Source organism: Eufriesea mexicana, unplaced genomic scaffold (genome assembly GCF_001483705.2).
Source record: "Eufriesea mexicana isolate 0111107269 unplaced genomic scaffold, ASM148370v2 scaffold47447484, whole genome shotgun sequence".
NCBI classification, from domain to species: domain Eukaryota; kingdom Metazoa; phylum Arthropoda; class Insecta; order Hymenoptera; family Apidae; genus Eufriesea; species Eufriesea mexicana.
In genome coordinates, this window is record NW_016907864.1 from 1478731 (window position 1) to 1505340 (window position 26610).

At 40.5% G+C, this 26610-nt stretch overlaps 2 protein-coding genes across 2 annotated transcripts in view; one reads left to right on the forward strand and one right to left on the reverse strand.

Annotated features, from left to right (window-relative positions):
* The first annotated feature begins 13999 nt into the window (after nucleotides 1–13999).
* Nucleotides 14000–15545, forward strand: Amt2l (Amt-2-like protein). The gene is made up of 2 exons (XM_017903328.1): nucleotides 14000–14713; nucleotides 14799–15545. The coding sequence occupies exons 1-2, from the start codon at nucleotides 14000–14002 to the stop codon at nucleotides 15543–15545; spliced, it is 1461 nt and encodes a 486-aa protein (XP_017758817.1).
* Nucleotides 15546–15816: 271 nt separating this feature from the next.
* sfl (N-deacetylase and N-sulfotransferase sfl) overlaps nucleotides 15817–26610 on the reverse strand; it is a 244551-nt gene continuing 233757 nt past the window's right edge. The window contains exons 6-13 of the mRNA XM_017907071.1: nucleotides 22377–22720; nucleotides 21469–21757; nucleotides 20321–20449; nucleotides 20058–20240; nucleotides 19751–19971; nucleotides 19347–19625; nucleotides 18753–19050; nucleotides 15817–18675 (exon numbers count right to left, since the gene is read on the reverse strand). Coding sequence (XP_017762560.1) covers nucleotides 18565–18675; nucleotides 18753–19050; nucleotides 19347–19625; nucleotides 19751–19971; nucleotides 20058–20240; nucleotides 20321–20449; nucleotides 21469–21757; nucleotides 22377–22720 — 1854 coding nt within the window. The 3' untranslated portion in view covers nucleotides 15817–18564. The remainder of the gene's footprint in view (nucleotides 18676–18752; nucleotides 19051–19346; nucleotides 19626–19750; nucleotides 19972–20057; nucleotides 20241–20320; nucleotides 20450–21468; nucleotides 21758–22376; nucleotides 22721–26610) is intronic.

The following is a 26610-nucleotide window of genomic DNA, read 5'->3' on the forward strand; positions in this document are numbered from 1 at the left end:
TCCACTCCATTCGCACTCCTCGCGATTCCACGGAGTTTAAAACAAAATTCATCGATGTCAAATGGCATTTTAATCGCATTGTTCTGATATTACCAAGCATTAATATACACGAATGATATTCCTATGACAGTGACATTATTAATTTCGTCCGCACAAAATCTGCGAATACGAAATAATCAGAAACAGATCCAGCACCGAAATTAAACTTTAATTATTCATTGCTGGACGATATTAATAATTAATCGATACCGAATATTTGTATCGCAACCAAATTACTTTATCCTACAGAGTATATGAAATCAGGTGAGCGAGGATTTGCCGAGGAAATTAATTTTATTTTTGAGGAAACGCGTGACACTTTTGAGTAATCAGTGCTTCTTGACGGGTCTCGGTAATTAGTATCCTTGTCCAAAGCAGTGGTCTTTATCTGCTATTTAAACGTAAGCTGCTTGTTCAAGATCTCAGTTTATGATGTTCACGATACAACCAGACCCAGTTACGAAGTTTAAAGTCGAAAATAATTTGCGGTTTAAAGTGCGAGTTAAACTCATTTAACACAAGGTATGTTCTACAAATCTCACGCAATTAGAAATTTACTGGAAAATAAAGCGAAGCAAGAAACGAGGCAATATATTTTCACCAAAAAACTTCCTTATCTTAAAACTCATCTATTCCCATAAAAATAACTCCACGCGAAATTAATATCTTTTCCAGCGCAATTGAGGAAAAAATAAACGAACGTTAAGATAAATCCAGAAAATCGTTTACGAATTTTGAAAATGAAATATTATTCGAATTATTTTATCATTTTCATCGATGATAAATTTGAAATGTACGAAAATATCGTATGTCAGATGTTTCTTTAAAATTTTATAAAATCTCGAATCTAAAATGGCCTATTTTCGTCGGGAAATTTCTGCATTTCGGTCATAAATTCGCCAGAGATAGTAAACGTTTGCAACGCATAGAACACAGTCCAAGCTTTACGATTTTCCAACTTTCAGAGTTGCACGTAAATCAGGGAAAATTTCAGCGCTGATAAAACTACACGGAACGGCTATTGGAAAATAAAGTTAACGCAATGAGGCCATTACTCGACGATTATTAATCAGCAAAGCGAATTGCACGCGATTCGGTCTCCACCCAGTTCACATACTGTTTTGCACGAAACTGCAAACTCGGCAGAAGGATTTTATGCAAGGCTCGCGATCGTCCTGTGTCATTACCATTATGGCAAGACAAGCGGTGAATTCACGATCGTAATTCCGCGAAATTCATGGAGTGAAGATAATGGAGTGGTCGCTTTTAATGGCCTATAATTTCTAGCAAAATCGATGATCCCAACAACTTCAGACGCTCCGATCACGACAGGATGCAACCTCGAGGAAGCAGCAGTCATGCTAGGATGCGCGGAATTAGAGCTGGCTGGCCGTTGCAACCCTTGTAGTAATAACGAGGAAAAATAAGGGAATACAAGGGAAAATAAGGGAAAATAAGGGTAAATTCAACAACCAGAGGCAACAGTTAACGATCATCCTATTAAAGCTGATGCTTGGCGTAAAAAGCGGAGATTCGTGAATTTAATTGTAGAATATAAACTCGGATCTTATTCGGGAGAAAATTCTATCCTTCACGGGAAAAACTTTGATAAGGAAACCATCTCCAGGTAATGCAGCCTTCACAGCCAAGTTTCAAAACTGCTACCCTTGCTTAATAACGTCGGAAACTTCTTCTAAGTGAAACAGTTCCTGGCCTAAACTTCCCTTCATTTAGGCTTCGGTTTCTCTGCCGGAAATGGCTTTCATTTACTACATTCGGTTGCTTTATGGATATTCCCTTCACGCTGTTTCCCCCCCTTGCTAAAGGGAAATATTGCTCACGGCGCAACCGTTCTTCGGATTATCTAGCGAGTTTAAAAATAATGGGGAAAGGGTACGATGAAATACAGCGCAACGGAAAGCGATTTAGCGTAAAAAATTGGGGTAAATAGCACGATATTTCGACCACATTTTGTTCGCAAGCTGTGAATATGTATTTTTAAACACCTGGATATTCGTGTATCGATAGCAATATTTCACATGTGTAGCGGGGGACAGGAAATATTTGTAGCTCTCTAATTGGAGGCTGTAAACGATCGTTATTCCTTTTAAAAACAAGTTTGAAAATGTTTTTCAGCGAGAATACGTATATTTCATGGAATAAAGCCAAAAGACTACGAAACAAATACAGTTTTGCGACAATTTCAATATGGTAAATTGTTACCCTTCGACAGAGCTTCCTTCTAATTTAAAAATTATTCTTTGAAATTTATTTCAATATTTCAAATATTATTATAGTAACTAGAATTGATGACAAGCAGATATTGCCTTTGAGATGCCATTGGAGAAAGACTATACTTGCATTTTCTCAGTCTTTTGTGTCAGAGTATGATATTCCTACAAATAAGGATTTGAAAATTTATATAAAGGAATAATAATCATTTGGAAAAAGCAATTGAAAGGTACGAATATTCCTATGCTAAAATATACAAATAACACAGCAGGAAGTAAACGTATTACAATAATTCAAACAACATCAAACCTCAAGTTGTTCGAAAGGAAATGTATCTTCACACGGGCAATTTTCACTAAACACGTTCGGAAAAGCAACGGTTTGTGTATGGAAATTGAGGTTTCAACCCAGATAAGAATTGCCCGTGTTCCTATAGACGAAGAGAAAGAGAGAGAGAATTTCTCCAGGTCGAGAGAGCGTTCAGTGGAACAGATCGATGCCCATGGCGCCTGCCGCAGACTCCGCAGTCTGTTCCCCTCTATACAATCCCGTAACAGCTGTAACAACGTACACAGTGGCGCTGATATACTAATGCCAGTGTCCAGACAACGATACCAGTGTATCGTTGAATGCTAGACGAGACAATCGATTGTTCCGAGCAATTAATCGTTATGCCAATGTGTTCTCTTAGCTGGCACCTAGCTGGCACCTAGCTGGCCAATGTGGGCCTGGCTACACGTCTGATTGTCAAAGTATGCGAAAAATTGCATCTCGTACGTTTAGTCGAGAAAACATACACGGTGGTCCCGAATTCTTTAAATAATACTGTGGAGGGATGATAATATTGATAGATTCCTACTTAAAGGAGGTTCGAGGGTAAAAACCCTCGGTTTTATATATATACAACTTTCAAGCTTTCCAATAGTATCCCCCCACCTAAGGCAGGGCCAGCTAGGTAGCTTTGTTGACGAGTTTCATTAGCAGGCCCAGGACGAAACGCATGCCTTCCTTTTCCTTTCATCCCTTCGAGGGGGACCAGTACCTGTGACCAGTCGACTTTGACAATAGCGGGGAAGAACCCCCCATAATATTTTAAGCAGAAATAAAGAGACAGATGGCGAAAATACGAGAGAGAAATAAAGAAAATTTGACAAAAACCTGGAAGAATTTGTTGAATTTTAAATGTATACGAAAATAATTATACGTGTGAATTATTCTCGTATTGATAGACACCCGGTAGATACCGTGTCCACTTAGAGTCATACAAAGTCTACATTCGTGTTACAAAATGAATAAAAAGCAATAACGTGGAGTAATAAATAGTTAACAATTAACATAATGCAAATCCAATCAAATAAATCTTATACATTCAAATATTGAATAATGAAATTGGGATGTGGGTCAAAATGGAAGCGGAGTGCTGCTCGCGGTCATAATCGCTCGATCATGCAGGGATTAATTCTGGTTAATATTTAGTTATCACCCTTTGAGACAGATGGTGAGAATACGGGAGAGAAATGAAAATTTGACAAAAATCTCGAAGAATTTGTTGAATTGCAAATGTATACGAAAATAATAATATTTGTGGATTTGCATTCGGCGATTCTTTTGTTACAGAAAAATAGTAATTCGAAGACCTTCTGCCATAAAATCGACGATATTTTTAAAATGATAAATAAGAAATCGTATGCAAATTAAAACGTAGAATTATTTTACTTGGATATTCCACACATCGTTGAATAATTGTAAATTTGATATGTTAATTAACATTCATCTTTAGCATCTGATTAAATGGCGACTGAGAGGCGCCTCTCGAATGCAAAGGGTTAATAGACACCCGGTAGATACCGTGTCCACTTAGTTTCATACATAGTTTACATTCGTGTTAAATGAATAAAAAGTAGCATATTGCGGATTATTCGCGCTAACGCGGAATAATAAATAGTTAACAATTGACACAATGCAAATCCTATCAAATAAATCTTATATATTCAAATATTAAATAATGAAATTCGGATGTGGGTCAAAATGGAAGCAGAGTGGTGCTTGTGGTCATAATCGCTCGATCATGGGGGGATTAATTCCGCTTAATATTTAGTTATCACCTTTTGGTATTAATAGTAAAGCCTAAATCCTGCTCGTTTAATTCTTCGAATATTTTCATCGACTGCCATAAAAGTTACGATCTCGTTAAATATTACCGCGAATTCTCTGATTTTATCGGATCTCTTTCAATACCTTCATCCGTTAAATTAAATGCAGTATCATTTCCCATGTTTCACTTTAATCCGTGTGTTTTACTCGTTAAAAGTTTCGTCCCGAAACTGGGCGTGTTACAGGCTCTGTAACTAGGTACACGCAGTTATCGGTGAAATTTTTCCCTTTTTATTTCGGCGAATCAGAAATTTGGGAAACGGGAAAAGCAGGGACCAAACGGATCGTTAGTATCGGAGAAGAATATTACAGGGTGCGAAGTTTTTCAGCAGGTGCGTGTGGGTGTCAGCATGACTGAGTGGCAGCCGCGAATACGAGGGATCGTAAATCTATATAGCGTTAGAGCTGTATCCGTCATTGCGCCGTGGAATTTAATTTAACACCGGTGTAACCCGTGTCGAAAACGTTGAATCGTTTTCGCCGTCAATCGCGGAAAAATTAATACAATCTCGTTCGCTGGGAGTTAATGGCCCCCGATGAAGTTTCTAATATTTCACGCGATTGTTCGCTCCCTCGGCCATGTTTCTGCACGACGAAGCAAATAAGGTGAATAATTATGATATAATTATTCGGAAATACATTAGTTCCGCGGATCGAGCCCGCTTCGGAAAAGCATTCGATGCCGAGGCAAATTAATTAATAACATAAACTCGCGAGTGCTCGTTAAAACGCATTCATACGTCACGCGCGAAGGCTTCATTTTGAATTCATGAGATGCGAACAATAATCGGATTACTGCCACCTAATACCCGGTGAGACGTGGAAATTTTCATAGAACGGCGTAATTCTTCGATATCTATGGACCAACAGCGAGGAACCGGTTCCATGTTATCCCTCCATGGGCCCCTGTAACTTTCAAGTCACATGCTAATGTACGGGTATTTTATTAAATACTGCATTCAACGTTATCGTTTGATCACTCCAGTTCGCGATTTTTCTATCGATATATTTATAATTATTTTTACAACACCTCCCGTGGGTCCATTATTAAAAATTCTAATTCCTTTTCATTTACCGATTATTCGATCATGATAGGTTATGTTCTCTATGGCCCTCTATGACCTATTTTCCACAAGATGGCGTGGAAAATTATCTTGTCTATTAATTGCACATTATCTTGGAACAATAGTACAAACGTTGTTAATTCAAACTTTCAATATGAATTCGTTATAACAAAATTGTCAAAACTGCTGAATTTATTGGTTGATATTTGTTGATTTTATGTTACATACAATTCTTATAGTCAAGAAAAATATATATTCGGTCCATAGAGGGTTAATCATTTTCTAACAAACATTCGTTTCACCAACGCCAGTGTTTCCTAACCTAAATTCGACAGAAAACTCTGGCAACTTTGATCGATGGCCTGATTAACACTCGAAAGGAGAGTTTTAATGGAATAAAAAATTAATCTTCTCTCCATCAGCCGCTTTCGTTTAAACAGTTCTTTAAATTAAACACTCTCGAATTGAATTGGAAGATAGCGAGACAGAAAGGATTAAATCGACGTCTCGAATTTTCCTCCATTTTATAGCCAGTGCACGCGAATGGCGCTTAATTCTTCGTATTTAAAATGAATTTATATTTCTTCCTTTTCACGGTCGTCATTTCGTATTTATTATTCTATCCTAGCACCGACCAATGCTCCGTTGATTCTACGCTCGAATTGAAGTAACAAGGTGACAAGTTTCGTTAATTGCGTTTTATGGTCGAATTCATTCGTCTAACAGGCGTCCATCTTGGAGCCAAGAGATCTTGGAACTTGCTCTCGAACGTCGCTCCACGCAACATGCATCATGCCCGGTCATCGAGGACCCAGTTGGCAAACTTTTTCAATAAAACGAATGCCAAGAACCGTTTTATTCGTTTGCTATAACGAAACCGACCATTCTTCGCATTACGTATCGGGAGAACTAGAAAACACATACGAAATCGTTGCTGCGATTACCAAGTCTGCTATATAGTTAGCGATGCGTAGAGGAAATTCGAAAAGGAGCAGAGGAAACTTCGGTTTCAGATTCCCTGTTTTCTCTTCGTGGTCGCGAAATTGAAATGTCCGACTCTACGTACAACGTGGAAAGTTACGATAATCGTTGCGGTAGAGACAACCATTTTGCGTTTACGTAAATTTCCCGGAAGCTTCTGCTGTTAGTTCGTGCCAACTATCAGAGGTCTGAACTCAGAGCTCGGAATACAGAACTCGGATCGGAGATCCGAGAACTCTGATCACATAACTAGCCACCGTTACATGATTCCAGGACTAACCACCATGAGTCGACCGCCATTACAGAACGCCGTGTAATTTTCCGTGTCGCTGAGTATTCTCGCTTACCCTCGACCAAAAGGGTGGAGAAATGAGTGAATAAAAATGTCCAATAACGAAAATTGTCTGGCTCGAGGAATTTCGGAAATTATCGTACCCTTCGCGGCAAAAGAATCGCAAAAGAATCGCAAAAGAATCGCGATTACCCTGAACGGTGAGCGATCCAGCGGCTTTGTTGCGAATGTAACCAGCGAGAAGAGCGCAGAAGGGCACTTTTCTCTCGCATCGTTCGTTTCTTCGGTTAAAAAACGTCCACTTGACATCGTTTCTCTGGATGGGGACTGCGTTATTCCATCTGAAAGAGTAGCGCTAACTAACTGGATTTCAGGGGCCGATGGAGGGCCGAGTCACTTCGCCGAGGTGTGCCCTCGAATTTAATCGGTTCAAGGATTTCTTACGCCTCGTCACGGCAGATTACAGCGTTGCGGTATAAACCAACACTCGGCCGCGGTATTAATTTTCGTTCCCTCGGAATAATAGGAAGAATCGAGGAGTGCGAGATGAAAAGCGTTTAAACGAGACGGAAGTGTCTGGGAAGAAAAGAAATTAGAACTCGTCTTGTACTTAACAGGATGACTGTCGAGTGTAATTTCCTCGCCTTGTTTTCTCCCTCTCGTGTCGAAGAGAAACTTTTCGTCGCGGAATCATATCACGATGAAACATTGTATAACAAGAATTGTGTAAAAATATTCATCCGTGCGTTATTATTTAAAAATTCTATTTTAATATTAATCACGCCTGTGCGACTGTAAAACGTTAATGCTTGCGAATTTTACGCGTAGCTGGATTGAATATAGGGGCTCCACTCAAAGTTGCAGAACCGATTTGCATACGGTGGATTAATTATGTAACTTTTGCTTGTAATTTATTATAATTAATATTAAAATATTACTAACACCGACATTTGTTAATTTCAATAATAAACTTAATGTCAAGAACTAATAATTGAACTTTTGATTGCATGGCGGTGAAACTGGGATTAAAAGTTCCAATTTTGAAGAAATTCCCTAACAATAATAATAATAATTCGCTAATTTATCGTTGAATTTATTACATATTTGAAACTACGTTCTCGTTATGACACGTATCGTCAGAAGGGTTTGGTTGATTGCGATATTTCTTTATTCGAGGACACGTTTTTCCAGTTTCCATCAAACGACAAATAAGGAGTGACCGTTTTATCTCGAATTTCCTGATTAGCTTATCACCAATGCGTAGGATATCTAAGAAAGGGATGGTTCACGACAGGCGCTGCACATGGCTAAAATTCGATTTTAACCAAGACCGAACCAAACTTGTATCCTCGACTGGTGGATGGGAAAACGAATCGCACACCTCGTGACCCAGTATCAGGTAATGAAATGGTTCAGAGTCTGAGAACTATCTCCCAGATAGTTCTATCTGACCGAAGAGAAAAGCTGATTCCTTAGACTGATAATACGCTTTCGGAATTACGAAACAGACGACTCGGGAGAGTAACTTCGTCTCGGGTTCCAGCCTAGAATTTCCAACGTCTCCAGCAGCCTATGAAACACAGGCAATCGTACTGTTTCGGATTTACATCGAGGTTATTTCTGCCTCGAGCCGAATGAAACGCCGAAGATACACAAATGGGCTGTACAGACGTTCACGGACGATAATCAATCGCGTTCAGTGTCAATAACACTCTCGTCATGCACGTGGAACCCGTCACGTCCGGGAGCGTTTACGCACACGCGTGAGCCAACGATTCCATGCAAATCTATGTCAGAGTAATGACCGATCATTCTAAGAATGGACTTCTTTCCTGCCCGTTTCCTCTCTGACCGTTACACACGCGTTCTGCCTTCTTCCGAACCATGAAACTGCAATCTGGCAATAGGCGACTCATCCCAACTGTGAAGAGCAATTTGTCGGGTCATTCTGTAGTACAAACGTCCCACATTGCGGACGAAAAAGTACCATTGACCTCGAGAGCACTAGAGAGACTAGACCTTCAGAGCCAATTTCCATTTATACTATAGCTAACTCTAATCGTATGTATACCTATGCAGCTAGTCTACGAGTTTATTTCCTGATATTCCATTCAAAGAAAATTTGAAAGGATGCATGGGTTATTAGAAACGAGTTCCGATAAAGTCAAGGTACCAGTCCGCCATTAGGCTACCTCATAATGGACTCAACCGCACAGCGAGGCAACGAATAAAGAGAATATTTAAGAAAAACGGGGTCAAGGTTTAAGTAAATTATCGACAAGAACTTTCCTCCATTTTGCGTAAATAAAAGCCCGATCGATGCGAACTGGATGAAGAAACAAAGTTGCCAACAAAGGTCCCATTTCAGCTCACGGATGAATGTCTGGAATCTTCGTTCCAATGAACACGATAGGTTCGCGTGATCGGTGGATGGAGTACTTCACGATCGCGTTCGATCATTGAGGATTCCTGATAGTCGGAGGGAACGGCGATCGCACAGAGAGGCCAACGGGAATACTCGTTTGCGTCGAGAGATGCGCGCGATTACGCGAGATGAATCACACGTCGTGCTAGATCACACGGACGTAACAGACTACGGAATGCTCGCTGGTAAATCAGGGTATCGCTGTATCAGGCGAATAAGTTTCAACGCGAATGCATCAGAACGGCTTGATCCGTGACCCTTAGATCTGCGACGAGAATACCCTGACCGGTGACTCGATACGAATGTCACGTATCGCGTGAATGCGATGCACGGCAGACATTTCGGGTTAGGGTTGCGGAGAAATTTGCAAAGGGTATTTCTGGATCCCTTTGTAGTTGTTTCGATATACGAAGTGCGCGATAAAAGTGTCTCTAACAGAGGAGGGATACGATATGCGACAACGTGACAGCACACCGTTTGATTTTCAGAGTATTTCAAATGGGTATATCTTGGCAAGCGAGAACTGTGCGATTGTGAACTAAATTTAATTTTATAAGAGGAGGTTAGTACCGTGTGACATGGTTGATAAAAATATCGAGAAAAATTGGTATATGCAAAATATTTTCATAGATGTAGCACGACCCGATATCTTTTTACTCTCATTTCCTAAATTAGTCGTTCTCGACAATATTATTTTCGTGCACTATCTAATTAATGTGAGATCGAGTCACGTACTACTTTGCAAGTAGTGTATGTTAATTATAGTATAACACGCACGTAATTTCCGAATTTGAGGTCTGTAGTTGTCTGTACCAGAAATTGAACCTAAGCTAACCTAACATAACGTAATAGACAATCTTCGCGATCTAATTTGTATTCAGAACACCGTCGCGCCCATTTTTCAGGCAAACAAGTCGAATTTATGGTAAAAGATGTAAACTGCTGTTAATTTCCTACCGCCATATTTATGGAGGAACGTTTTGGGTATCCCTTGGGTACATACCCAAAATATGCATATATCACATTGCTGTCTCGAAAAACAGAAAGTCATGTTATCAGTTTGTGCCGCGAGGGTATTACGATATGCATGAAATATCGAATCGTAATCGCATTTCTGTTGCTAAATCAATGCTAACGTGTTTTCGGTAGAACAAGGATTATTTGCATATTTGTAACCCGAGAACGGCTATTAATCATTCGCATGTGCCTTGGTCATGAGTCAAACTAAACAAATTCTAGGAACTTAAGCTGCTGCTCAAGATATTCTGAGCTGTGGCAGACCGATGCAGTTAATCACGATGACGAATTCATGGCGTCATAATGTGCACCAGGTATTATGTAATAGCACCACTACATGCATTCTAGTGCTACCACCATTCCTTTGATCCCACTACAGCTATGCACGACTTAATTCGATCAAAAGGCCGAGGTAATTAAACTATCGGTATGAATGGAGATGACGTGGTTAATAATACGTCGGTCTTACAGAATTCGTGACAGTGCATAATTACGTCTCTTTCAATCCATACATTCAGAATAACGCTCTTTACTATCGCGATCTTGGATACCACTTTGATATCACTGTTGGTGATGTTATCAATAGGAAATTACAGTAACTAGTGACCTCTGACGATCGTTATTAAATATCGATTATGTATGACTAATAATCCGACAAACAGACGCTGCTCGTGTAATTACGGGTGTCCTGATAGCATTTAATCATGCTGAATAGTTGACAACTTGGATCAAGATCGTAAACTAAGAAGATTCTTTCTTTTTCCTACGTTGATATTATAATTCTTGGTACTTGTCGTTAGCGTTAGTTAGAGTATTCGTGGCAAGCTGAATGTAATTTTTATAGAAGCTAATCCAGCGTAGTTGCAGTCGTATTCCTGATGCTGGTGGAGCGTCTCAGAGGAACATAACAATTTCTTCAGAAAACAGCCGTGCTCTCGTAAACCGAATGGACCACTAGAGACTCCTCGGGTATACGTTTGTTCCATTAAAGCAAGGATGATAAATGCTCCCATAACGTTTCTTACTTCCTACATGAAGAGTCGTTTATTACTTCAAGGGATATCCCGTCGTAGACCAATTTCCGTATCAATTCCAATCTCGAGTGCACCTAATGGCTGATTATCAAATATCCTCTGCCTAACCCTCCTGGCAACAGACGTCCTGCCATAGTCCACGTCTCGGTTCGACGTTGGAAGAAGATGAATGTACGAAGTGGCATCATAATTTGGCGTCTAACTGTCGAGGTTCTCATTCTCCTCTCACTCACCAAGCTTTCACCTTCACCATTTACGTAACCATAAAATCGTAAATATCTTCCTACAAAATTAAATAACAAAATAATTTCCTAAAATTAGAAATTTACGTAACGTAAATTTAATCTATTTCGTAACAAGTAATAATAATACAAAATGTATACAGACCAATTCTTTTCATTTTATAATTTTTATCATCTTATATTATTTATCTTATCTAAATAATCAACAATTTATGAAGTAATAGGTGCACCGATATATTACGGTTACGCAACCCCTATAATCGAATAACATGCTTCAACTATTCAATCTGCGGAACAAGAGAAAATAGTCTTTTGTAGTCGTTTGCCATACATATTGTTCGGGACCCAATTCAACGTAGAATATATAACCGTAAGCATCACCACTGGCATCAGTAAATCAAGAATAAGCGAGGGTGTGGTTTCCCAAAAGCGTTATAATTTATTCGATAATTTATTGCCGGTGATTGCAATGGTGATTATCGCGATTGTTGCGTAAAACGAATTACAATGTCGCATTAAGAGGAATAATTTGTGCCTCGCGTTCGAAAGTTTCACGTTTCCGAGGCTGAATAAATATTGTCCACCGCGAGAGGACACGCATAATAGTTTATCAAACCACCGGCAGCCAATAATTTCCCAGGCAACAAGCCCGCGAGCACGTTCGAAGGAAGCTGATTTTACGTTTCGACGTCAGTTGCCGACAGCGCGTTGAGAAATTGAATTGCGTTTCTGACTGACTCTAACGAACGGATCAAATTTGTAAAGAAAACAGTTTGCACGTGGAAATTCGGCAACGAGCGCTGTCGTTTTAACGAGCGATAGTTTGATAACGCGATATCCCGGATGTAGCCGGTAATTAGCACTGGTTATAGTAATTAATGTACTGCAGACGCGGGCTGCGCGAAGAACGTGGCGCGTGGAGTATGTAAATTCTTATCAGCTCGAGGAATGATTTATTGTGTAGTAAAACGCGGTGAAACCGGTGAAAGAGGCAAGTTGGACGATATAAATACGTAACGAATGACACACGAGTTAAATTGGACTTCGTTTTTTGGTTAAACACGCCTAAGATAAGATATATAATTACATTTCCGTTTAATCGCGGTGATAGCAAACATAACCAAACATAAACGGAGGGAATACGGATTTGCACGTGCGTCACTTTTCCTTAGAATAATATCGCGACAGTAGGACATTCATCACGGATAAAAAAAAAAAAATTCTTATGAATATTTCAAAAATAACATCAATGTTCTAAAATTGCTACAACAGATACTTCGTCCTACATGGTATCCATATTTGATCAGGATATGGGGGAGTATGTGTTTATGTATGCATCATGGATAGTACCGGTGGAATTTTGCAGCCTCGATTTAACTTCGAGTCGATGATAGAATGGCAGACAGGTTTTAGTTCACGATATATACGCCGGAGCCTGTTGCTCGTATATTATTGAATAAATACGTTCTACACACGTAATAATGCACGCATAATACACGTAGCTTTGAGAAAGGACAATGTAATTCAAAAGGATACTATGTATACAAAAATACCGAGCTAAACTACACGTAGTATAGTAGAAAGAGTTTTAACACATAATGTATATGCAGGAATGTTTGTAACTGCGAATAATCAACTGCGGGACTTTGACAGGGCATAAACATCACTTCAGCACTTAACACGTTACGTTAGACTATACGTGATATACTCTACAGATACGAATAATGTGTGTCAACACTCACGTTCTGGTAGTTTTTTGTTGTGACCAGGGTGGAGGAAACAGTCAGCACGCGGGGCACCTCGTACCATCTGACAACGTACAGAGCGCGACGCCACACCGTGGCCATCTTCTTGTTTTTTCGTCTGAAACGGAACACTGACTGAACGAGTCCTTTGAAACTGTTCTTTTTCACGAGTCACTTAACATACAACACTGAGAAACGAGCAACCGACTTCAAGCGACTACCTACATCGACAACGGGCGGCTTCGCTTGCCGGCTCGTCCCTGCGGCTCGAGACCCCGACCTTGCGGCGGCCAATGGCGTGACATGCGCGAACCGTGTTTCGTCGCTTGCCATTGGTTTGCTAACTTGGAACCAATCAGCGTTCTGTGTGGTCATCTGCGCGGTATATATTGAATATTTGAATTATTATTCAGTGAATTACCTTGATTATATAAATAATATCCATTTTAAAATACATTTTAATAATTAATTAACATTTTTCGATACGAATATAACTAAATAATTCCAAAAATTATTATGAGATTTATAAATAATTTATTTTGCATCGTTGAGATTTTTGATTGGTCGATGTGACTTGCGATACCAATAATATTTGCGCGCCATTACGATAACGACGCAGATCAGATTACGTCCAATCGATGTTAAACTTTGACATTTATTTTAACCTTACTAAATTCGCAAACCTCGTTTAATACCTTAAAAATAGTGTGTCGAGTGGCTAGAGTGTTTAGATAATGTGAATATTTATTTCAATTGATTCTTCTTACCGAGGGTATGTCTCATATTTTTTTGGACGACTTCGAATACAGTTATTATGACTACCCGAGTCACAATCGAACTGATCACACCAACTTGATTTCAAATTTTAATTCGTGGCTGGGTCTCATTCGTGTCTTACTTGTTGTGCTGTTGCGTGTTGGTTTTGTCCTGATTCACGTCGGTAGTGTACCAGTGAACAACGTCAATTTGATCTTACTGCAAAATATTCTTGACTTCTGTTGGGTAACGGTAGTTTATATACTGGTTGGAAGTGTCATCGCCTACACTGGCGACGTACACGGCGTAGTCGCCGAAGGATATTGGATTGGTGATGCAATCGTCGATAAGGACGAAGTCATAATCGGTTGGTCGGCCGTGGTAATTGCCGCTGCCATTTGCACGTGCGGAATAGTGGGTCGGACGCACACCGTCGGTTATCTTATGATAGGACTCGTGCTAGCTGGTGTAGTGCAACCATTTTTGATTCATTGGATTTGGACGCCTAAAGGATGGATACGATTCAATGCATTCAACGAGAAGAATGTACATTTCCACGATTATGCCGGTTCTGTAATTGTTCATCTCGTCGGTGGATTGTCAGGATTGATAGGATGCTTGACGCTTGGGCGGAGGATACTTCGATTAGAAGCTATAGATGACGCGAGCATCGCTGTTGGTTCCTCAGGAACTGTATTTGCTGGCCAACTACTCGTGTTCATTGGTCTACAAGTAAGATTATTCAAATGTTCATTTTTTGAAATTTATTTCTAAAAATATACGAATCGAGTGTAAATTATATCTTTCCTTTGTTCAGAGTCTCAATATGCCGAATATGCAACTGGAAAAATTCGAAATCAAAATTAAAAGACAGTACGATATTATTATCAACAATTTATTGGCCGCGTCTTCGTGCAGTTTACTCGTGGTTGCCTTTCATTTCGTGCTTCCTCGAGAAGAGTTTAATCACTGGACTGTAATGAGATGTGTACAAGCTACGGTAGCCGGACTGGTGATAGTATCTGCTGGAACGGATATTTATTCTCCGCAGGCGGCAATTGGCTTGGGCTCGACCGGAAGCATCATCTTTTATTTAATCTCAAGGCAAGTGTTTCAAAGTGCGCTTGAAGATTATTGCAATATTGTAGCTATTCACCTGGTCTGTGCCATTTTGGGAAGTTTTCTAGTTCCATTTTTTAATATCGGCGAGAATGATAACGTGACATCGGTTTTATTAAATTTTTGTTGGCAACTGATCTGTTTAACCACAATAACTATTTTCGTTGCAATCATTATGTTCGTTGCATTCGCTGTTTTGCAATGTTCGGGCTTACTGAGAAATAGATCGGAATATTTGAATCATTTGAGAGCTAGCATAGCCGAAGGAAGAACACGGAGGAGATCCGTTTTGGAGAGATTGTTTCGAGCCGATAGAGATCCCATTTACCTTCAACCGGGATCAACTTTCGGTGAACAACCAGATACCGATGCGCATACTAGTAAATATCAGAATGAGGACGATGCTAGGAGAGGACGCCACAGACCAGGTGAAGTAATGGCTTAAAAATGACTAATTTATATGAAACAGATTTTTATATCAATTGATCAAATTATATCGATTAAAGCAAAGAAAGGAATTCGCCTTTTCAAAAAGAAAAAATCGAGATTTCTTATTGTAAAGTATTTGTAAAATATACAAAAGTAAAAAAATAGTTATGAAAGATTTGATATCGAAGATTTTTAACTTTTGTTTTATTAGAACTTACAGACTATTCATACAGTTATTACAGTATTTTACAATAGAATAATTTTAAGTTAAATAATCAAAGGTTCCTATTAAAGTCGTACACATATTCTACACGCGTCTTTCTTTATTCGTACAATGACAGCTTTGCTTTTTTCTTTTTAATCGTTTACACAACAGTTTGTTAGAACATCTACAAAACCTTATTTTCCACGCTTTAGTTGGTATAATCTGAAATGCAAATACGCGGACAATTTAAAATTAGCAATATTTTATCGCTGGTTAACTTCTGAACGGGTTAAGATATAAGTCTGCCTCAAGTACTTAAATATGAAGTTAATTATTGATTATTAAATGTAACGGAATGCTACTCGCTCAACAGTTACAATTTTAATAATAATATTTGAGAGAAAAAGCACATGGAAGTTACATAAATTAAAATTTGTTCTCCTTCCGAGAATCTTATTAAAAGAATCATTTACATGTACTATGGCTAAACCAACGATGAAGTAGTGCTAATTGCTGAAGGAGCTTTTAAATTCTTCGGGCTCGTATATCGAATCTTTCTATGACTTTTGCGATTCCGGTTCGTCACATATTATTGTCAGCTGGTAGCAAATCGGACAATCTTTGCTACTGCCATACCGAACAAAACTGATTAATATTGACTCTAGAGATCTGACGCCGCGATTGGTACAATAATACAACTGTATATACAACACTGGTAAAATGGCACGATTTGACAAAACAGATCAATCGCTTAGTGTTAATATCATTATCGTTAATTATCATTATATTAACAATAAACTTTGTACATGATTCGTTAAACGTCACGTGACACAGTTTAACGGCAGTATAAAAATGAAAACAAAATATACAAAGGGTAACGTATACAAGGGGTAACGTATGGATAAGGTAGCATCTAAATATAAAATATTTCATCACTGATGGTACGTGGCTTTTTTAGATGCATATTTCGCACAGAGTAGCGACACAATTTTTAAATTCGTTTTGGACCAGATATATGTAGTTTTTTCATGATATTAACTTTCCTTTAATTCTCTTTTTCTTTGAGAAAAGATAATTACCTTCTAAATAAATATTTATAATTATGTTACTTGTTTTACTTAAGTAGCAAGGATTCGTTAAAACGAGACACTTGTATAATTTCTAAACCAATAGCAATATCGATATCAAAAAGAGTGCTAGAAATATAGCATATCAGGGACAATAGGATTAGATTCGACGAATTTGATCCATTCGTGAAGGGTGTAAGTAACCGATATATCATATGTACGATTAACAAAGGTAACTGTAACTGATATGCTTTCAACAAACTATTACCATGATTAAATTATGTTGCGAATAACGTGGTTTTATTCACAACGATACATTTTCATTTCCACGACGTACGATTCACTATAATACATCAGGTATTAAAGTTTCAAAAAATCGCTCGATTTTCTTCAACAACAAATAATTCGTCTATTTTGGAACATAGGATTATCATTAAACCAGAGTTCGTGTGCCCCAAACGTGACAATAGCAGTTACTGCAAGTAGGCAGTTATCACTTCTGAATTTAAGATCATCGTTCACCAAAAATTATCATCAACGATCATTCCAGAAATAGTTTTTCCCTCTTTCTCTTCTCTCCCATTTTTTTTTTAAATTTTATCTCATTAAGTCGTTATGGTACACCTACGATCACATCAAAACAGTACGATACATGAATGTACAAACGGACGCGATCACACATCTTTCATCGACCTTTCCATCGGCGGTACCAAGAATAGTATTGTCAAAATATACATAGAATCATCATTATAGTTTTTTCTTCATTTTTTCTCCTCTTTTCTTAAATACGCTTACACAACGAGAATTAATGTACATTGTGTCTCTGAGAGGGTAAGTGGGCAGGAAAAATGTTCAAAGACCCAAAAAATCTCACTCGCAGAAACGATCCTGCAATTAGTACCAGAAGTGAAGGACTGACGGATCGTCGATCTAAACATCAACACACTCGATCTATCCATTGATCACTTTCACGAGGAAATAAATCTCTTCAAACATCGCAACACATTTTGGACAGACCTCCTCTCGCAAGAACTGAAGTATCGACTTCTCCCAAAATACCGATTTTTCTTCTATTTTTTTTAATTCCTTTTTTTTTTGGTCACTTCTAATTTCACTCGTTAAAGCATCCATTTACCTTCTTCTCTTTACTACTCAGGTTTCAAAAGAGTCATTGTCCCCGAGTCGGCAACTTGTTTATGATTATCGTTACGCAAATTGAAAATGTGCGTTTGTTCGTGGTCTTCTGATTTATCAAAATATTCTCGATTTCGTCGAGGAGAAACACGTTGTACTAAGATCGAAGAAAAATTGATCTCGGGCACGTATTAGGAATCCTCTTTCTTTAGATTTCTATTCACCTTCAGTAGTAAAGATTAGAACGAAAGGCGTCCAATCATTATAGACGGATGATGGCACTAGCGAGCGGGCTGTACTCCTAATAATCATGTTCTCTACGACGCAACAACGATGACAATAATAATATAACGTTAATAATAGTACTATTGGCTTAACAACGATCGACAGTCACGGTCGTGTTCACCGTGAAACCGCTTAGTGACTAGTTTCGCAGGCTCCCCACCGATCTTAGGCCAAACCACTGGGATAGGCCATTGTAATGGTCCTTCCGTCGAGGATTTGGAGTCCAGTGGAATTACATCGAATGTACAATTATTTTACAGATCTTCAGCTAGTAACCGGTGAATCTCGTTCACCGTAGAAATGAACAGTTCGGAAACGGTGTCGTTTCATATAATCGACGTCTGCTAGGTCATCACCGTGTCGGTGAGATCTTCCTTCAGCCATTGTGGGATCGTCCTCAGCCCGAGTCGCTTTAATAATTTCACTAGGGCCGTATTGTGAGATAAATAATACCTCTGTGAACAAAGGGACAAGTTGAAGAAATCATCCACTCGTGTTATCCTTTCAATGTCTTGTCTCTCGTTAAACCTACCTGTAATAATTTGTACGATTTATCCTCCATCGGTGGATATTGACGGCCTTTGCTCTTGCCGAGGCATTTCGTGCGATCCTCGTTGGTAACTTGACAAAAGAACCCCTTCTTCGGGTCGTACCTCAAGTGGGACGAGTAATTGAAAGCGGGCGTGATCTTGAGGAACCTTTGTAGTTCGTGCAACGTCTCGACGGGATTCTGACGTAGCTGCTCCCCGTCTATGATGTGCAATTGCTGAGGCGGATAATAGGAAAGCCATCTCTCCAGATGCTGCGCGTATTTCCCGGGATTTAAACATCTGTAACAGACTCGAGCAATGATATTTGCCGCATTTATCTTTCCGCGTACAATTAATATTCCGCTGCACAGACAGAGCTCGGGCAATCTACACGATCTCGAAGCGCATTAGCAATTTAGATCTTGGCTCGTCTACACCCTGTACGGCTATTACGTGGCAGGATAATGTTATTATTTGCATTCAGCTATTCCGGAAACTTTCAGCGACTCGTTATTCTAGTCCGGACAAGCGCTAGACTGCTCGTGCTCGCAACAAACAGAAAATTATCCGAGTGTTCGTGGAATGTTCGAACCTACCTATTCCTGAGATCGCGTAGGGGTTTCGGTGCAGTATCGCTCGCGGTGATAACCGAGTGAAAGGAATAATTATTTGCTACAGGATCGCCGTGGACCCTCGTATGCTGGTACCACGAGTAGGCACGCCTGGCCGGCGAAAGCAGTATAGTGATTAATTTTGCTCTCGGTAGAAGCGCGTGTGCTCTCCGAGGTACCAGCTCTCCGTCGAAATACGTCGCGGATTTCTCGAACAGATACCGCGAGCTCTCGTTCTTCGAGGCTGGGAAGAAGCTCATGTACCTGCGGATGAAAGGGAACGATAAGCAGAGGAAATCAATTAACGTGATTCACGTGTTTCAGAAAGTCTGTTCGTAGAAACGAGGCAGCAACAGGTCCACTTTTTTCCCTCGCCTCATTTTACTTACCAGTCCAGGCCCTTGTAATAATTCTTCCCATTGAAGAACTGAATCTCCTCGAACGTGTCAGGACTCGGCAAATTGCTGCTTATCGCCGGATGAATGGAGAGGAAAGTGTAAAGAGCGGTAGTGCCAGTTTTTTGGGGGCCAATTACCAGGAACCTCGGTAGCTGATCGCAGGTTTTGTTCCTCGACCAGATCTTTTGATGCCTCAGGTCGTCGCAGGGATTCTTTGACACAAAAGAGAGCCTTCACGATCCGTTGCTTAAAAACCAACACGCTCGCTACAATGTAGTCTCACTTAGCAACAACTTACGCCCCACACAGGGTCAGATTCCTCGGGGTAGAGCTGAAAATATCTCTCGGCCAGCTGAAGAGGCGGCGAGCTGGATAATCTCAAGTTCGTCCAGCATTGAATGAATTTAATCACCGACTCGAACGTGTACAGTGCCAGACGATCGTTCCCGTAGTTCGACATGTGCGTCATAAAAATATTGATCTAAAACCAAACGCCGTGTCGGATGAGAGCGAAAAGGGTACCTTCTGAAAATCAGCCACACGTATCACAGGATTACGTACAGGATTGTGAACGATGGTCTGGAACAGTTCGCCACCCTGTATCGATTTGTCCAGCTTGTCCCTTCCGCCTGGGTATCTATCGATGAAGATCGTGTGTGTGAAAAGGCCACAGGTTTGCCGAGGTAGGACCTTGCACAGAAACAAAGGGAAGAGATCGTCACGCGTTCAGTTTCATCGTTTAATTCGTCGCGGTGTACAAGAACCACGAGCCCGAGGGAAATCAATCTTTTATTCCTCTTTATCCGTTCGACGGTTGTTTAAGCGGAAGAATCCACGAGTCGGAAAGGTGTTTCGTTTGGTAGCTTTATCGTCCGTCGATTCGTTATATCGAGTCGCGAGTAATCCATCGATTTTTGTCTTTGCCGTATAGCCGCAGAGCTATCCGTCTGATCTTCGGGACAATCCCGTGCAACTTTGTACGAAAAGTCCACGCGCAAAGCACGAAACCACGTAATTACCCACTAGTTCGTTCGTTCGTTCGATCATGAATTCGTTTATTGCTTTTGCATAGTTTCCGAGCTGGTGGCTGGCAGTTAACGTCAAACAACTGGCACGTTCTAGGCTCTATTGGCATGTTCGACCGGTTATGCCGGGGAAAGCTATTCGGGCTGATTTGATTTAACGAAATAGTACGCTTTTATATATGTATACATATATTGAAAACTCGAGATTGCGTTAAAGCCTTAATCCTTTGACTGCCACTCCGAAATCACATGTTTCGCTCAGGACGTCATGGGAGTATTTTTATTATTCGAAACATACAATGGTAAAATAATAATAAAATGGTAATAAAAGACAATATTCTTACTCAATAGAGCGTTTATCTTATTGGCAGTCACGGGTGACCACCGGTGGCGCCTTGATAACGGTTGACAGTCAACAAACTGTCAATTTTCGTTCAATTTTTACAATTGTAAGTAGTTGAAGCGTTCCAGTCAACAATGACCACCGTGAAGTCACAGGAGAAACCGTGGTCTGTGATATGTGACCAACAAAGTGGCAGTCAAGGCGTTAACTCGTTCGAATTTCTCATTACATTTCCCTAGTACGCGTGCCACGAGTATCCCTCTTGAAAAGTGGTCGGAGTCGTTCAACGAAGGAAAGTAAATTAGAAGCTGGGGCTAAAAGAGAGATTAGCGAGGATTTACCATTATGTTACGATGAATGAAGCCTCGTCTTAACCGAGCCGGCCTCAAATGGGGGTACTCTTCGGTGCTGGTGACTTTGATGTTCCACACCCTTTTCCACGCCTCGTAGAGTCCTTCGTGAACCGGATAAACGCCGGAGTGATGAGGACTTACGCTGTAACCGCTTCCTGTTGGGATTCCGTGGTCTTTCGCGAACTGTTTGTTCAGCGCCATGTCCAATTGCAGATGTGTTACATTCTCGTACAGGTGAGGTCGTTGATGATTCCACATGTGGGAAAACCACGTAAATCTGCGATTTAGAAGCGCTGATTTTACACATTAAGAACATCCAACGAGAACGAACGATCTTCTAGCAATTCGAAATCTAAGTTCTGTCAAAACGATGCCAGATATTCGCGCGAGTTCATCTAAACTCTGTCAAAAAAGGAGCGAAAGTCCTGTCAACTCGATCTGCTCGCGTTATCGACGATCGAAATATACATAATGGATCCGCGACTTTAATTCCTGCTCACAACGAAGCAATTAGTCGAGCAATTCGCGACAATTCGCGAACAGGTGCGACTTCCGGGACCAGATCAACCATGACGAGTGTGCACGGTCTCGAAACGTCAATTTGCACCAACGGTGAATCTTTTCGTGCTCTGTTTATTGCCCCATTCGAGCAGTAACTCTTCGCCAATTACGCTCCTCTTTTCACCTCGCGTGCCGCGCGTGAAATGCATTCTCGAATCGTCTCTAACTCGATTCCAGCATCCCCTCGCGAAAACCGAAAAAAGGGGACAGCAGAGGAAGAGGCGTTACTCGATTCTCGCACCACTTCCGCGTAAAATGGAACGCAATAATGGACCACGATAATTACAAAGAGAGAAGAGAAAAGGGAGGAAAAGATGATACAAGGCGCGGCTAACCTGTCGACGTTCTCCAGAAGCATATCGTCCCCCAGATTCTCCTCGGCGGTGCCGTGATGGAAGTACTTCCCAGAAAACCCCAAGTTGAACTTGAAACCCGGGACCAACGCTTGGATCCTCTGCTGGGTGGCCAGCAACGCCATCACGTCGTCCTTCTTCAGTCTGGTTCCCTTCTCGCCAACGAATATGTCGTCGACATCCACCAGGATCATGCGATTCAGGCTGAGGCTCAACTGGCCATGAGACAGATAGGAAAGGGAGTCGAGTAGCAGCAAATTGTGCAGCCAGAATCGCATTCCGCCGCCGAAAAAGACCCTCTGAATCCCGTCGAATCTGCCGTGATCCTGCGTAATGAAAATCCAATATGGAGCACGTTAAGGTTTATCGCGTTTAGGCTTATCAGCCAGTGCGACGGCTCCGATCTCTGCCGTTTAGCGGACGACGCCGTTTCCGCTTCTTTTTCTTCTATTTATCGAGGGTGTGGGCGAGGAATTAAACCGGGCTAACTCGAAATAGCTCGTTTACCTAGGCCGGGCTGATAGCGCGCGCGCGCTCCTGCCATTTAATATCGATCAAATTCCGCGGATTATCCTTCCGCGTAAAGGGTTGCACGACGAATGGTGAAAAAGGAAGGAAAAGAGGAAAGTAAAAATCGGGGATGGTGGAATATAGAAAAATATATTCGACAGAAAGGAGGATTTCCGTGGAAATTAAGGCTCGATTTTCAAGCGGATTTCGATCGTTTCGGGGTTAAACGGGTTATGAGAGGCCACGGTACGCTAATCTTCTTTTAACCGCTTTCAAGAGCGATATATTCGATTCGAATAGCGATCGTATCGTCGCTCGATCGCTACTCCGAGCGAGATTCTACATTTCATACGTTGCAAGATAAATCCGTTTTTCCAAATAAAAATTCGTTTTCTGTTCGTTTCGCGGCGTTGGAAATCCGATTTCGATGCTTCTAAATTAACGTCTAAAATTACGGGCCTCGTTCGGCCATAGAATACGCGTTAGCGAGTCGATAGATTCCAACTCGCGCGGGAATTTATCCCATCGATCAAACGACGTTATTAAATTACATTGCCGCTCGAGGAACCCAGTTACTTAAAGCGACTTTCTCCCTTTTTCCTTTTTTCTTTTTTTTCTTTTTTTTTCCTTTTTTTCACGGACCTCATCGACGTCGAAGACCCAAGTAAAAAGGAAAACGCCAGCGCCGCCTATCGATCACACGCGTCGATCGACCGTCACGTAAAGCAAGAATTGTTCATTGGCCGTGGTGAAATTACGGTAATCTCGTTCCATTTATTTTTCATCGATCGCGAGCGATCAATGTGCAGCGTTAATGCCTTCGGCGCGTTATCCATCGACGCGCATGCGCGTCTACTAGGGTGCGCTGCGAGAGCGCGCTAATTCGAAAGATGCTTCGCTTTAACGCGATGCCCTGTAGTAACCAAACCCTATAATAATCGAACATGGATCTCTGATCAATGGATCAGTCACGCTTCTCGTGTTTCCGATATTTTAATAAATATGATATTTTAATAAATATAATATTTTAATAAATACAGAACGCATTAGCGGACAACAATGGCGAGCAATCGTGACCATTCCCGCGTGTCGGAACGTTGAATTCTCGAATGTGAAAGCAGAAATATTACGGCGAACGTTTGGTAATTAAAATAGATTCCATCCACGACGATTTCGCCACGTTATTGTCTAGAATTTTCAGCATGGCCAAGCAGAGTCTCGTTTATCGAGCGAATAGTCATTTCGAATATCGAGTCGTGGGATGGGGGGACCCTGTGCGGTTCGGCCGGTCTGAATGGCTCGATTGGTCAGAGAAATTCTCCGTCAAACGAAGAATCCGGCTCTCGAATCCGATCGGGTTCGATTCTTTTTCTACCCGTGAAAGCGAACGTTTCCATCGATAATCTTCTTTTCATCAAACAAAGGGGACGTTTTATCAATCGAATTTCAAGCTCGTTTGCTTCGAACGGCCATAAAGAAACTGTCGGGGGACGCTGAAAGGAGCGATTCATCGGCGGCTTCGTGTTTTTCCAAAAAGAACGGGATAAAGGGAGAGGGGAAAAAAGGTGGTAGAGGAGAGGCGACGGCTTATGATCGATCGACGAGATTTCGAAAGGAAAACACGTTCGAAAGCTCGGAACACGCCTGGTTCTTGGGGCTTCTGTCCGTTTCATCGAGAAACGCGATTCGCGAATGCGTTCAGCGAGCAAAATAAATTTCCCGGCACGAATAGCGACAAACGAAGCAACTTGCGTCGATGCACATTAATCGAATGAACCAACGGCTGATTGGCTATTGATTTAATTACCTGGCTACCTGTGATCCGTGAATCTCCGGCCTACCGACCGTGGCTACGTAATGGGGTTATCAGTGAGATTATTATTGTTGTTTACTGCTAACAAGCTCCGTTCATGGCGACCGTTTCAAAACGCAAGCCGGTCAGTCGTGGGCCCCTCTTTGGTATCAGCGCAATTAACAAATTGCCTGTTTGGTATTATCTTGAATCGACGACGGGTGTTTATATGGAGATTCGCGTGATTAGAGATGCGCTCGACGACTCGGATAATTAATGTTCATTCTGCGAAGTGTCGATAGGTTGGTATTCGTTCAGATCCTTTGAACGAATCATGGACAGGTATTCCATTTCTTATTCCATCTTTGGTTTGTCCTTTCTTCTTAAAATAAACCTTTTATATCGTACCATTTCTGAAGGGTAGCGTATCATTGGTCAAATTATGTCAATGACATGTCATAAATATCAATTTTTCGGTAAACCTCGTGGACTTACTGCTTTTACTGTATATTTTGGAGCTATTTATATTGTATTATATGTATTGTATCTTCTGGAGCAGCCTAATTGTTCATATTTCTTCAACTTCCTGTCAAAATATTTTTTCCCAATCGTTAACCTGTGTATCGTTAACAACATCGTGGCCTTCTCGAGATCTTCAATTACTTAAGAAACACGAAGATCTACAACAATTAACTAGAAGATATTGAATCGATGACAGGTGTTTATATGGAGATTCGCGTGATTAGAGATGCGCTCGACGACTCGGATAATTAATGTTCATTCTGCGAAGTGTCGATAGGTTGGTATTCGTTCAGATCCTTTGAACGAATCATGGACAGGTATTCCATTTCTTATTCCATCTTTGGTTTGTCCCTTCTTCTTAAAATAAACCTTTTATATCGTACCATTTCTGAAGGGTAGCGTATCATTAGTCAAAATTATGTCAATGACATGTCATAAATATCAATTTTTCGGTAAACCTCGTGGACTTATTGCTTTTACTGTATATTTTGGAGCTATTTATATTGTATTATATGTACTGTATCTTCTGGAGCAGCTTAATTGTTCATATTTCTTCAACTTCCTGTCAAAATAATTTTTCCCAATCGTTAACCTGTGTATCGTTAACAACATCGTGGCCTTCTCGAGATCTTCAATTACTTAAGAAACACGAAGATCTACAACAATTAACTAGAAGATATTGAATCGATGACAGGTGTTTATATGGAGATTCGCGTGATTAGAGATGCGCTCGACGACTCGGATAATTAATGTTCATTCTGCGAAGTGTCGATAGGTTGGTATTCGTTCAGATCCTTTGAACGAATCATGGACAGGTATTCCATTTCTTATTCCATCTTTGGTTTGTCCCTTCTTCTTAAAATAAACCTTTTATATCGTACCATTTCTGAAGGGTAGCGTATCATTAGTCAAAATTATGTCAATGACATGTCATAAATATCAATTTTTCGGTAAACCTCGTGGACTTATTGCTTTTACTGTATATTTTGGAGCTATTTATATTGTATTATATGTACTGTATCTTCTGGAGCAGCTTAATTGTTCATATTTCTTCAACTTCCTGTCAAAATAATTTTTCCCAATCGTTAACCTGTGTATCGTTAACAACATCGTGGCCTTCTCGAGATCTTCAATTACTTAAGAAACACGAAGATCTACAACAATTAACTAGAAGATATTGAATCGATGACAGGTGTTTATATGGAGATTCGCGTGATTAGAGATGCGCTCGACGACTCGGATAATTAATGTTCATCTGCGAAGTGTCGATAGGTTGGTATTCCTTAAGATCCTTTGAATAAACTATGGACAGGTATTCCATTTCTTATTTCATCTTTGGGTTGTCCTTTCTTCTTAAAATGAACCTTTTATATCGCAGCACTTCTGCAGGGT

Coding starts and splice junctions, on each gene's coding strand:
- Amt2l (XM_017903328.1), top strand. CDS start 14,000: ATGTCTCATATTTTTTTGGACGACTTCGAATACAGTTATTATGACTAC. Junction 14,714..14,798: donor TCGTGTTCATTGGTCTACAA/GTAAGATTATTC, acceptor TCCTTTGTTCAG/AGTCTCAATATGCCGAATAT.